General features: G+C 35.6%; 1 protein-coding gene across 1 annotated transcript in view; it reads right to left on the bottom strand.

The window, feature by feature from the left end:
- LOC137403935 (uncharacterized) overlaps window positions 1-14,873 on the bottom strand; it is a 40,318-nt gene that overhangs the window by 20,585 nt on the left and 4,860 nt on the right. Inside the window, exons 4-8 of the mRNA XM_068090061.1 lie at window positions 9,914-10,025; window positions 5,534-5,692; window positions 4,570-4,680; window positions 2,104-2,325; window positions 500-663 (exon numbers count right to left, since the gene is read on the bottom strand). Of these exons, the coding sequence (XP_067946162.1) occupies window positions 500-663; window positions 2,104-2,325; window positions 4,570-4,680; window positions 5,534-5,692; window positions 9,914-10,025 (768 nt within the window). The remainder of the gene's footprint in view (window positions 1-499; window positions 664-2,103; window positions 2,326-4,569; window positions 4,681-5,533; window positions 5,693-9,913; window positions 10,026-14,873) is intronic.

Raw genomic sequence — 14,873 nt, 5'->3', positions numbered from 1 at the left:
GAGAAGACAATTCCAACTATATCAAAGTTGGAAATTAAGATTGGTCTTCTCTGAAAACTTATTTTTTAACTAAGGAACCTGTTGTTAAATGGCAGCGCAAAGGTGAGTCAGATTTGTTATTTCTATAATTGAACTTTACCGCTTCCATTTTTACTATTTAGTTTTTTCACAAATTACATAGATGAGAAGTAAAGTCAAATCAGTGGACATTTGGTGGATATTTCTAAATAATACAACCAGAAAATATAACAGTATCCAATCTGACATTTATATGTGAATATTTAATTTCATCATCAGCATGTACAGTAATTTATGCGGTTTGATTTTCTGCTATTCGCTGTATAGCCTCTACTCAATTGACAAGCGTACGATGGCATCAAGATCACAAACTACTTGGAGCAAGCATTTTGCAAGTAAAACTATGACTCAACATTTATTTGGAAGAAAAATTTTTGTGTATAAAAAATTAGATAAGTAAGACGAATGCCCTCTCACCTACCTTTAAAATATGGCTTTTATAAAGGAAATATTGACCACGAGGAGTAAATATAAAGTTTGGAGGGTTTCCCACAGCATACGCTAAAATTTTAGCTATTGTGATACCATCATACATGGACCCGTGGAACCTCAACAGCAGAACGACATCCTTCGAGGAACCATAATCTACAAGTAACAATCTTCTTAAGTGAGATCCAGCAATGTAAAGTACATGTAATGGTAAGACCAATGTTGTGGAGGTTGGGAGCCATTAGTCAGAGCTGTTGATGACAAATTATGACTAAATTATGCCTCATTTATGACTAAATTGGTTTTCTGGCAACCTATAGTGACAAATGTAACTATAAAATAAGCAAATATCTAGAAGGCAGCATGTATAAAGCCAAATCGTCCTTACAAAAACATGTACAGTGCGACCTAAACGTTCCAAGAACGTTTACGTTATACGAACAGTAAAGTATATGTAAAATGCCTAATCTCTCATTCCAAGATCTTCCTAAACTCACACCTTTTGGCCTTTCAAATAGGAAAAAACTAGACCTAACTTTTTTAATTTAATGACTGTACAGTAATTGTGGTATTATTGGTTTGTATTGACAACTTTGCTTGTATCCCTTTTACATAGTTTATGGTCCAAAATTACGGTAATTTTACGATAAGTTGAGGGGTACGCACACCTGCAATGTCAATTTACAATGATTTCTTCATTGTTTTTTCAGAAAATAATGAAAAATAATTTATATGTCTAAAATAAAATAAAAATATATCTTTACCATAATAAAAGCAGTGTAAGATTATTGTTTTATGTAAGACTTCCTTATATAATATGAAATAAAAGCTGTACATAAATTTTTCCACTTTGTGTGGAATTTGCGCTATAGGATTGCTGGTTTACATTCTTGAGGTGTCTACCTTATTCTAGGGGTGTCTACCTTATTCTAGGGGTGTCTACCTTATTCTAGGGTGTTAACCTTGTTATAGAGGTATTTACCTTATTCTAGAGGTGTCTACCTTATTCTAGGGGTGTCTACCCTATTCTAAGGATGTCTACCCTATTCCAGGGCTTTCTACCTTATTCTAGAGGTGTCCACCTTATTCTAGAAGTGTCCACCTTATTCTAGGGATGTCTATCTTATTCTAGGGGTGTCTACCTTATTCTAGGAGTGTCTACCCTATTCTAGGGATGTCTACCCTAATATAGGAGTGTATATCTTCTTCTAAGGGTTTCTATCTTTTTCTAGGTGTGTCTACCTTATTCTAGGGGTGTCCATTTTATTCTAGGGGTGTCTACTTTATTCTAGGGGTGTCTAGCTTATTCTAAGGGTGTCTAGCTTATTCTAGGGGTGTCTACCTTATTCTAAGGGTGTCTACCTATTCACAAAACCTGCTGAACGTGCTTCGCAATTCTTGCCATATGCATTTTAAAAATTGATGATAAAACCAGTGAGGATCTTTGTTAAGATCACTTCGTGTTTACTCATAGCAGCCACAATTTTGCTTAACATTTTGCTGTTGGTTTTTATATTCCAATTTTTATGTACATCTTAAGATTAATGAAATTACGCATTATTTTTTCCATAACAACAGTTTCCATTCATGCCTTACCTTTACTGATGATCAGCTGCCAAAGAGGTCTATCAGAAGCGAGTCCTTCCTTTGACTTTGCTTGTAGGAGCCTCTCTAGATGAGCCTGTTCTGAGATAGACTCTTGGTGCTCCATAATGTGCCTAGACAAGGCAAAGCTAGGATCATCCACCCACACGAGAGAGCCTCCAGGAAGTCTGACAAGACACTGTGTGAATCTTGGAAAGTATCTCCCTATTTTGGCTACAAATATGCTATGAATGATAAAGTTATAGGTGAGCTGACAGTTAACAATGATAGTTATAGGTGAGCTGACAGTTAACAATGATAGTTATAGGTGAACTGACAGTTAACAATGATAGTTATAGGTGAACTGACAGTTAACTATGATAGTTATAGGTGAACTGACAGTTAACTATGATAGTTATAGGTGAACTGACAGTTAACTATGATAGTTATAGGTGAACTGACAGTTAACTATGATAGTTATAGGTGAGCTGACAGTTAACTATGATAGTTATAGGTAAACTGACAGTTAACTATGATAGCTATAGGTGAACTGACAGTTAACTATGATAGTTATAGGTGAACTGACAGTTAACTATGATAGTTATAGGTGAACTGACAGTTAACTATGATAGTTATAGGTAAACTGACAGTTAACTATGATAGTTATAGGTGAACTGACAGTTAACTATGATAGTTATAGGTGAGCTGACAGTTAACAATGACTAACTGAGCCATTACATGCATTATAACTCTTTCACTACAGAAATTTTCTTGTTCCGATAGAATTAATTCATGTCAAAAAAACCTTTGCCAACATATGCCCATGATTTTTGCTGTAAAAGCTAAAATTTCTTAAATAAAGCTTTAATCTAAAGTTTGTTAGAATCAGCAAAAGTTTCAGCACAAGAATCGATATATTTGAATAACAAAAGCCATGTTTAATATTTTTTAGTTGAGTGAAACCGGCTGCCAAAGAAAACCGCTATCATTATCGCAGTTTGACTAAAACGCAGACCCTATTCTCTGATATAAAACTATAGTTATCAGAAATATCTGAGGCCCAATATTGAAGAGTTTCCCTATCAGAAATACATTTAGGTTTCATATAGCCGAGTCAGCCAGAGTTCTGACCACTAAAAGCACTCCTTCGTATATCTAAATGGTGTTGAAGTCAAACCTGTTTCACCATGTTTAGATGATGGCAGTCGCAATGATGAAGGTGGTAATATGGCAGTCGCAATGATGAAAGTGGTAATAACCAGAAAATTCCCAAGATAAAAGTAGCCGACTTCGTTTTAACGAAAATAACGAGAGAAAAAAGCCTTCAAAAACTATGTAGAGTTGGTTAGAGAGGTAGATGGTGAAGATTATGAGATTCAGTTTTTAAAGCAGGCTAGTTCTAGTGATAACACTTTTACAGTAAAAGCTAATGATATCTCATGGGTGACAATTGACCAGATCACCATGTCACAGTCTTGTCCGACACTAAACAAGAGAGAGAGCAATACTGCTTTAAAGAAGACCTATCAATAGCAGAATGAGGTCATAAATCATATCATAAATCACAGAGTTTTTCAAATAGCAAAAGTAACTTGTAAAATCGCTATTCTCTGGTGTTGCAAGAGTAACACATGTTTTTGAAATGTTTGAAGAAGCTGGATGAGTTGTGCTCATAACCAATGTATTATTTCATAGAGAATTGCAAGCTCTATCAGAATATAGTGTTTAATAAGTTCAAAGGACCCAGCAACTACATGCAAAAAACCTCTCTAAATATTGAGACAGTGATTATGGACAGACCTACATACGAGTGCCCCAACATATGAGAAAATCGAGATACGAGCAAAATTTTGACTAATCCTCAGCCTTGAGATACCGGAAACCTTTGAGATGTGAGAATAGGAGCTGGTTCTCAATAGCCGCTAAACGGCAAAGTATGCGAGACGCTGCTTTTGAAAACAGCATCACTCAATGTTTCTCCACAAATCAGTTTGAAAAAAGTTTTAAAAAGGTCGGCTGAAAGTTGTAGTGAAAGCGAAGCAAAAAGCGCCAAAAAGCCAAAAACAGATTATAAAAAATCAGGACGACGACAAAGTTAAGTAAAAGATTAAAAATTAGCTTTACTTGAGTGTTTAGTAAGCTAAATTCAGTGAAGTTAAATTCAAAGTTTCTGTTACGTAGCGCCAAAAAAGTATAGTGTACCAAACGCGTTGCTGTCAAGTATTTCTGACACCGTTGTTCCAGTAATTATGCCCCGGTAAAAAAATTAATTTGGCAATGAAAGAATTAATACTCGATAATTCAAAAATATTGTTATATGGTTGATTATTTTTATATTACAATATATTATTAGTGTCAATTGTTGAGGTATATTGTTGTGGTCAATTTGGTTGTGACAGTTCACAATTGCTAGGAAAAAGCAAGTGAAAACAGCTTTTTATTATAACAGCCACAACAGTCGCTGCCATAATATCTTACCTGGTGTAGTTAAGTTAATCATTCTTTTCTGTATGAGATCAAGAAATTTATCAAGGTCGAGTGTCCGTTCTACGACGATGACTAGACTGTGGATATTGGTGGTTATTCTGCCTGGAGATGGGTAAAGGAATATTATGAGAGTACAATAGGCCTCATATGTACATAATATATTGAACCTGCTAGGCTGATGTAACTGTCATATAATACCAATCACAAGCAGATCAATCAATTCAAGACTGGTTCACACTGTATCACTGTATGTCGAATTTGTTCTCTCAGCAATTATTCATCGACTAAGTGCACCAAAAACCGAGGACCGGCTGCAAAAGAAAACCGCTACTATTTTCACAGTTTGACCAAAACGCAGACACCATTCTCTGATATAAAACTATAGTTATCAGAAATACCAGAGGCCCAATATTAAAGAGTTTCCTAATCAGAAATGCGTTTAGGTTGCCGTGAAAAAGTTTTGTTTTCATCCATCCTAAACAAAAGGAACAAAATTTGGAAACCGCGATATTAATCATCGACTATGCGCACCATAAACTGATGACATCACTGAGACAATGCGAAGATATCGAAAAACATTGCAGATGACAAACTTTTCCGATATTTTGCCGAGCATTTTGCCGCTTCAGCGATGGTGATTGACTGTCACGGATTGCTTAATCTATATTTCCCATCATGACAGTTCCTGTTGGACTAGTATTTCATTGTTTCAGCAACTTCTTTGTGTAATGAGAATACCATGTCATGGACTACTCACCAATATAAATGTACATGGGTTTGCGATAGTGTTAACAATGTTATCACATACGATCACCGAAGTATTGTGTGACACCGACGAGCTGCGATAGCACAGGACCAGCCTTTACTCAAGCAATTTACTTGGCCTTTTTTTAGTAATTGAGGGCTTGCGCTATATACAAGGAATTTAGGAAGGTAACGTGAAGGTCATGTGTACCATATGAGGGTTCTTCAGAGCTCTGTGGAGTGTCTGGGCTCATCAGTGGTTGTTCAGTCGCTTCTATATGTTCTGCTGCCTTTGCCTTGGATCTCTCATTACTCCACTGTAGTATGCGTTCTTTGACTACTCTATATGATGCCAGCTTGTCCTTAGCACCTGTCAACCAAATGTCACTGTTAGTGACATCTTCCTGGATGTCAATGACTAGTATTACAAGCAGAGCTATTGACTAACTGTATGTATCAGTTCCTAGGTTCCTGCAAGTGTTGAAGAACTTGCAAAACTAATAAAAAATATTGCAACCTTTCTCAGGTGTAAAGCATACCTGGGTTTGCCGTGTTATCAACTGTGATATTATAAAAACACTACTATCTCATCACTAGCTCAATGTACACAATAAAATGTTCGTTATTAAAAAGCATGTAGATCAAAATTGTGAAATCAAAACTTTCTCAGACTGTATCAGTTTTCAACATGTTCAGTGCTGACAGCGTATATACACTCTCTTTCAAATAATGCGTATTAACTTCGACTTTGCTCAGCGCAGTCAAAACAATGGCAAATAGAGATAAAAAACATATCTTGGATCGAATATTCAATATGATTGTTAATGAGCCATTCATATACAGTAATACTTCAACTTAAGAGTGCTCCAACGTACGAGAAACTTGAGATACGAGCCAGCTTTTAACCAAGTTTTAGCACCAACATACGAGCCATGTTTGAGATACGAGCACGTGAGTCAGTTGCCAAGTATTCCGGAGGTGTTTTATAAGAACAGCATCACTCTGTATTTTTTCAACTGCTCAGGTTATACTTTTGTACCGTGTTTTTTGTGCGCGATTTTCAGTGCAGAATTATGTGAATTAAAAGTACTGTGCGTAGACCGAAAGTTTGCCAGTAAAATGAAAGATGAAATGCAGAGAAAAAGCAAATGATAACAATTAATATTAAACGAAAAATTATTGAAAAATATGCGAAATGTGTATGCGTGATTGAGCTAGCTCAGCAATATGACAGAAATACATTCACAATTATCAAACAGGATTATATTCAGGGCATTTATTTAGTTCGCAAAAGGACTAACCATAGTTTCTAAACGGCGTAGCGATCTTCACGACCGCTGATGGAGAGACTGCTCAGGCATTGGAGAAAAGATAAACAATTGGCTGGTTGCAGCGTAGCTGAACGATGCTATGTGAAAAGGCCGGTGCTATCTATCAAAACAATAAACATTCGGACAAGTTGGTTAGTGGTCGTACATTAACCGTTTGTGATGACACCTGTGTTCGTCCTAATCGCAACATGTTGAAAGGGCAACAAAGGCAAACGTCCTCAGATAGGTTTATCTTAAAACGGCCGGCTAGTCGTGAAAGCGAAACAAAGGAAAATTAGCTAACCAGCGAGAAACTTCTAACTATAAACGCCGAAGAAATTTTAATTAAAATGAAGAAAATGAAAGTTTGCATTTAGGTTTGCTTCTAAGTTTGTCTTTTAAGACTGATAAAATCCAACTTTATCAAAGTCAACTCTTGTAATGAAGGATAACTCGCTATAACTCCCTAGGATATTTCCCTCTCTGGCAAATGCTAGTGTTAGCTGCTATTGTATGTATTTAGTTTTACATTTTAATTAATCACATTTCCTTGCATTATTTTTTATTTGTTGCTTTTTAAAAGCTTGTGGTAAGTTAGGACAATAACCAACATGTTCTTTCTGTTACAATATCTTGTTTTGCGTGTTTTATTTGCATTTTTTAGAGTCTGGACACTAATCAATATAGATTTAATTGTTCTATATATAAATAAATTGCACCAACATGCGAGTAAATTGACATACGAGCTCAGTCTCGGAACGCATTAAGCTCGTAAGTCGAAGTATGACTGTACTGTGAAACTAGCTTGGTTGATCAGCTGCACAGATATAGGCCTACTCCTGATTTCCCACCTATTGAAGTAATGGCTGGGCTATAATTGTGCTTCTCTCTTAGACTATAAGGTAAATACCGTAAAACCTCTAATTGAACACCACCTCTATTTGACCGCCACCTCCAATTGACCGCCAACCTGAGAGAAAAGGTTGAAAAATAGAGCGCCACTCTCTAATTGAACACCACCTCCATTTGACAGCCCCCTTGACATTATTTTATCTTTATGAGCCTATAATATCAATAAATCAGTAGAAAAGTGTCAACAAAATCGTATTAATAATGAATCGTTTACATCAATAACAACAAATTCTCTCGTTGTCCAATTCGAAAGCTTTTTTGTTTTTTTCATTAAAGTTTGAAAGCAACACCATAGAAATAATTATTAACTGCCTCAGGCTAATCGTAGTTTCTTATTTAACGCGGTCTTGTTACTTCGAGTTAAATGTATATAAAAACAGTTTCCATTTACGATGGTAGATGAACGACTAGTTTTAGGGTGAAGGTTACACTTAGCGAGCAAAAATTTTACGCATAGCATTTGTGCTAAATACAACGCGTACAAGTATTGCTCTGCCAAAAATTGTTTGGACGCAAATATCGACTAGTTCAGTGGTGCAGAAGAAGAGTTGCCGTCAGAAGACATTGTGGAAGGTATTGGACAACCAGAAGAAGTTCTATCGAAAACAACAATCTGAACGCAGCTATCCGAGCAATGATGCAAATATTTTTGTTTTAAAAAGGTTAATTTTTTTTCTGTATGTAATATAAGTATGGTTCGTTTATCTCACTTGCTCATGAATATATATTTGTATCCCTTGGTAGATTATTATTGTATAACTTATAAATATGCAGATTTATAGCATGTTATTTAATAGCATCCTTGGGTTATCTTAACACGGCTTACAATGGACCAATGCTCATAACTGCACTTCTATTGCACATAAAAAGCTAATTTTGGCTGCAAACTGTAGCAAACATATCAGTGAGTACAATGAGCCGTTATTCAACAGTGTTAAATATAGATATAAAATAAAAATATGTCTCCAAATTCAAATTTAGAATGAAATAAAAACTGAAAATGCCAACAAATTGCAAAGCAATGCACAGGCTATAATACATGTATCATTGCAGATTAATGGCAAGCAATAGATAACAACTGGTAGAGATATCTCTCGGCTTCCCAATGCATATTTTATTTTGAGATCTTTGACAAAGTTGGAGGTAAGTTAGCAGGTTTATTGCATCTAAAAGGTTTAACAACACGCCACCATAAAAAGAGGGCAAAATAAAGGCAACATTTGCTTCGCCAGAAAAAGGGCTAAATTTATTTTCCCAAAATTCTGACGAGCCATTTGAAGAATACAACGCCAGTCTCCATTTGAACGCCAACTCCAATTGACCACCACTATAGAAGAAGGGTTGAAAAATAGAGCGCAGTGGCGTTCAATTAGAGGTTTCATGGTAAGCCACAAATGTAACAAATTAATATACTTATATTATAGGGTCAGGCTATAAGTTTGGTTTAAATCCTAAAGGTCATCGCCATCGTATAATTATCGGTACTTGGTCACCAGCAAAAGTAATAGCTTTAAAACCGTAGAGAAAGTCATCTCTATGCATTCTGATTATTTTAAAGCGATAGGTAATAATGACCTGCACTTGTTAAGTAAATGCAATAACTTTAGGTTTGCAAGCACAATTAGCCCGATAGGTAATAATGCCCTGCTCTTGTTAAGTAAATGCAATAACTTTAGGTTTGCACGCACAATTAGCCAAGATTTTTAGATTTGAGTAAAATCTAATTTTTTTTTCATAGAATCAATTTTGGTCAAACGTAAAGTTGCGGATACTTGTCAAAGGGTCCACGACACTTCATAAGATACACCCTTTTATAATCCAATCCATGAGACCTTTTTCTCTCCATAGATGAAAGTAGAAGTAGTAAATGACCCACTCACACAAATAGTGTGTCAAGGTCGATAACAAAACTATATACAACTTAGCCTAGTGCCCGCACATTGTTGATGTTAGTGTCATAATTATTGCTTTGTAGTGCCAAAGCTACTTTTTGGCCCAATTGAGTCAATCATTCAAGGCTGACTTTCTTCACTAAGTTATACCTTCTCGACAAGGTCGATCTTTCAGATTGTATTGATTCAATTATGTAGACCTAATTCCTACTGATCGTTGCTGGCGTGTCAGTTATTGGCTATATTTTCATGGATCATCTAATAACGATAAAATTTGTTTCACGGACAACGGCCTAATACGATCATGCACCCAAATATCCTTTTGATAGTCTACTGAAGTTACAAATACAGTGGTGAGTAAAGCCACTCAGAATATACATGTAGCATTAATGTACTGAGTTTATATGACAAACATTATAGTGTCTTTGCAACTTATTTCAAGAACAACTCCATTAGAGCCAAACATAATGAACATACCAATCCAAGAGCTCTCTGTTGCTGAAGCAAACTGCCTGCAGGAACAGCGGCAGCAGAGCTTGCATGTGCATGGTAGTGAACAGTGAAGCAGCAGCCTTTTAAGTAGAAGAGTCTGTTAACAAATAAAACACCTGTTGCTTCATGTCACATTCAGGCGTCATCAAAAAGTGCATTATTTACATTATGTTAATTAAAATGTTTGCAGGTATCTACTAGTAGTAGATGCAAACATTTTGGATCTACTACTAGTAGCTATCTACTAGTAGTAGATAGCTGTAGTAGTGGATACCTTCAAATTACTCACGATTGGAAGTTGATAGTGCTTTTATCAATTAAAGATGAACTTCAATAAAATTGCAGTACATTTTATCAAAAAGTATCCTTTACAATTGTTTTTGATGTTTGATGTTGGAGGTGATCTGACTACCAGAATTAAAACCAACAAAATTTCATCACGATTAAAACGCAGAATATTGACAATCTACTAACACATACATGTACATGCATACTTCATGTGTAGCAAAAGGTGCCTATTTCTTAGTATCCCATCATTCAACAATCAAAACCAAAGGTTGCCGATTGCAAGACTGTGTGAGGTCACACCAAATTCAACTGTTTGATCAGCAATCATGTGATAGCAATCATGTACAGCAATGCGTGTATTGGTAAAAATGAGTCAATGGGTTCGAGTCAAATCAGCATTGCAAAGGAAATAAATATACAGTTGAGATGTTAATGGATAGTTTCGTTTACAAAAACGTGACAGCTCCTAATGCTGACAAACATCATTTGACGTCTAAAGAAAGTTAGGCTAAACAATATTGCACATTAGGCCATTTCCTAAAACCTTGTAATTATAATGATGCTAAGCAAGAGCATGCACAGTTTACACAAAAAATATGATTTCTTGGCAGCAGACAAAACTTGCAATTCTGGCGACATTGTACCTCCTACATCTGCCAGTGAACAGTACTTTTGATTAATATATGTACGCACATCCTGCAGTAAAGGGACAATTGTGCTTTAGTTCTCAGTCTAAATTTAGCTAAAAAACTTTTGTTAGAAAAATAGCATAAAAGAACATGCCGCTGATACCAAATATTCAATTAGTTAATAATTAATTATGAAAAATTAGATACAGCGATAATGTGTCTATTTCCTTCATTGTGTATTTATGAAATAAGACAACTCCCCATATTGGTGCATCAATAGTTTGAGTATTTTTATGACAAATAGCTAGAGAACAATGGCAATGAAAGCTAGTTGATATCAATTTATTGTCGGAAAGATAGGGTTGACAGCAGCAAATAATCATTATGAAGTTGTTAGCAAGCATTCATTGAGAGGTAAATCTCCATACCATGGCATGGCAGATGTGCGGCATAACTGAGCTATTGAATTTTTTCGTTAAGTAAGACAATTCCAAAAAAATACACCACAAAAATTATTGAGGAAGGTTTCATGTGCACAAGAGCTTGGCTAACCGAGGTGCAGAGCCCAGTTGGCAGGCAGTGAGCAGCTTACATGGAAGAGCTTGCTAAGGCTTGGGTCATACCCTAACGACATGTTGCGAACTTAATAATGTTGTCTTGCTGCTATACCTATCATTGAAAATAAGTTTATATTCTGCCGATGGTACTCGCACAGAATGATACTGGTGCACACTTGGATATTCTAACAAACAACAAGGTCAGCATTAAGGTCACTGCAGAAATCAATAAACGAACTTTTAGATCATGCATGATATACAGCACTTCGGTGACATTTCCATAATATTCTAGTGAATCGTGCTAGTAAGCACGAGAAAGAGAGAACACAACTCCATCAACTAGCATACAGGTATGCTCAATGGCAACTACAATAAATGACCCTACAACGTAAATAATCCGTTCCATGTGGTTTACGTTATATAGGGATTTTACCTTATAAAAACATTAAAATACATGTAAATTGCATAATCCAATCCAAGATATTTTCTAACTCACCCTTTTAACCATATAAAAAGAAAAAAAACTAGACTTAACTTTTTAATTTGTTGGCCATATCATAACTGTAATATTATTAGTTTGCATTGCACTTTTTCTCCTTTTTCTGATCGATTTCACTGGTTTTATAGACTATGATTGCAGTAATTGTACATTAAATTGATCGAGAATGCACATATTTGACATCTGCAACGATTTGTTTATTTTTCTAGACAGCAAAGTCTATTCTGCAAAGTAAAACTATAACAAACATTTTAAACATTTACAATAAAGCAAAACAAAAAATATATTTTTACTGTAAAATGAGTGGTGTCTATCTGTTCGTCCTCTATCTATAACCCGGGTCAGGTTAGGATAAAAGACCATTTTTGGCGGTACTCTCAACTCGTGAGATTCATATTAGTAGACTGACGCTGTATAACACCTGCACCACTCGGCCTTATTTACTAGCAATTGCGCAGCTACCTATTCTCTGTTATGTCAACACATCTGACAATTTATCACGATGAACTAAAACGTCATGCAAGTTGTGTACAGTGTATATATAATGCTACGCGTGCATCATTTTTCTCACAAGTGCGGCGAGATAGTTACCATTCAAATTGAACTTGAGAAGATGCCCATTTTTGACAGTTTGCGTTATATGTAACTTTTATGTAGTACAAAGCAAAAACTTGACATGATTTTTTTACGCTGTCTGAAATTTACGTTATCTGGAATTTACGTTATCTGGAATTTGCATTATAGGAGCGTCTACAGTATGTTAAGTAAATCAGAAAAAAGAGAGAACAACAACAAAAATGCAGTACCACAGGGTATACTTCATGAATTGGATTCAAAAACTCCTTCATATATCACTGATATGTTTCAATTCTCAAGCACCAGATATCCACACCACGGTGATTATATTTTGTACTTACCAAAAGATGTACTCAACAATTGTATTGCTAATTTGTTTATCTTTTACTAAAAGAGATAAAATTTATAACTAAACTTGGTAGTTTTAAGTCTTCCTTGGATAAATTTTTGTTTTTGCGTTTATGACACCAGATGGCAATACCTTTCTTTTTATTTTTTTGTAGTACCATATATATGTAAAACCTTTTTTATACAGAATGATTATGACTGCCCAATAAAGTATATATAACTATATATGTATATAGCCTAGCAGAATAGCATAGTCATCAAAACCTTAGTCATATTATCAAAGTAGGAGTCGCTGTAGAAAGCAATTACAGTGAAACTCGGATAACTCACCCTCGGATAACTCGAAAACACGGTTAACTCAACGTATTTGTTTGGTCCGTTCCCACGCAATGATAAATGGTTTTAGATAACTCGACCGAAACTTCGTTAACTCGAACAGGTTTTGCCAAACGGCTACCGAGACGGTTGTTACTATCGCTTTAGAATACCACTTTATTCCAAGCCATAGAGATAAACATCGACTTTTAGTAGTTCTTAGGCCTCGTTATTACCAACATCGGCAAAATATTTTCATTAACGACTTTTCTAAAGGTTTGCAAAAATCAAATTTTACTAAACATCCGCTTAGCGATAACCCTCCGAAAGCAAGAAAAGCGAGGTAAAATTCGGATAAATTTAAAGTAAAATCGGCAAAATTGATAATGGGTTTTTAATAGTAAAGCAGTTTTGTAATAACTGACTTACTGCAAAATTGATCTTGGTTAAAACGATCAGTAGAAAAATACGTATGTATTTTTTCTGAGCATTTTAACCGCGATCAAGTTTTGCCAATTTTAATCTGAGAACGTCCTGGCAGTCACATCACCTAAAACAACAAACAAACCTCAAGTGATAGTAAAATATCTATACTTTCTGATTAAAAATATTTAAAACTTCACACGAGAGACTATTTAACTTGCAACAAGCAATCTATGTTTTTGATTTATATATAGTTTGTATATGTACATGTATCTACTGATAAATACGTGCCCTTATGACTGTCCTGATAACTTGAACGCTCTAATAACTCGAACACTTTTGCTCGGTCCCTTGAAGTTTGAGTTATCCGAGTTTCACCGTATACACTATATATATCTGGCACAAAACACTGAATATAACATCTAAACTTTGGTCCGGCCAAAAGTATTTTCTCTGGCTAGTAACAGCAGATTGTAGTAACAACATCTCTTAGTGGGTATCAAAACTTCTTTCCATTGTAGTTAGAGATAGCCGATCAAGTTGAAAGGCTGCGCAATGCAGTGATAAGTGAAGACCAAACTCAAAATGTAGACTGACTATAGACAGAGTTATATCAGCAAAGCGCAGAGCATCACTCTCTAAGCCACGTATAATGAAGTTTTCCACTTAAGTTTTCATATAGTGGAAATGTAATTAGCTTAAAGTTACAAACTAAAAATGCATGCATTATTGATGACTATTGATGAACATCTGATCTCATGTTGGATATCATAGCCATGATCTCAAGTTGGATACCATAGCCATGATCTCATGTTGGATATCATAGCCATGATGACATGTTGGATACCATAGCCATGATCTCAAGTTGGATACCATAGCCGTGATCTCAAGTTGGATACCATAGCCGTGATCTCATGTTGGATACCATAGCCGTGATCTCATGTTGGATACCATAGCCATGATCTCATGTTAGATATCATAGTCATGATCTCATGTTGGATATCATAGCCATGATCTCATGTTGGATACCATAGGCATGATCTCATGTCGGATACCATAGTCATGATCTCATGTTGGATACCATAGCCATGATCTCATGTTAGATATCATAGTCATGATCTCATGTTGGATATCATAGCCATGATCACATGTTGGATACCATAGCCATGATCTCATGTTGGATACCATAGCCATGATCTCATGTTGGATACCATAGCCATGATCTCATGTTGGATACCACAGCCATGATCTCATGTTAGATATCATAGCCATATCAACAAAGACATGTAGACCACCATAATTCTGTTTTA

The sequence above is a fragment of the Watersipora subatra genome, chromosome 9, assembly GCF_963576615.1.
Source record: "Watersipora subatra chromosome 9, tzWatSuba1.1, whole genome shotgun sequence".
NCBI lineage: Eukaryota > Metazoa > Bryozoa > Gymnolaemata > Cheilostomatida > Watersiporidae > Watersipora > Watersipora subatra.
Note: the sequence above shows the minus strand (reverse complement) of the source record. Positions and strands in the feature narration are given on the sequence as shown.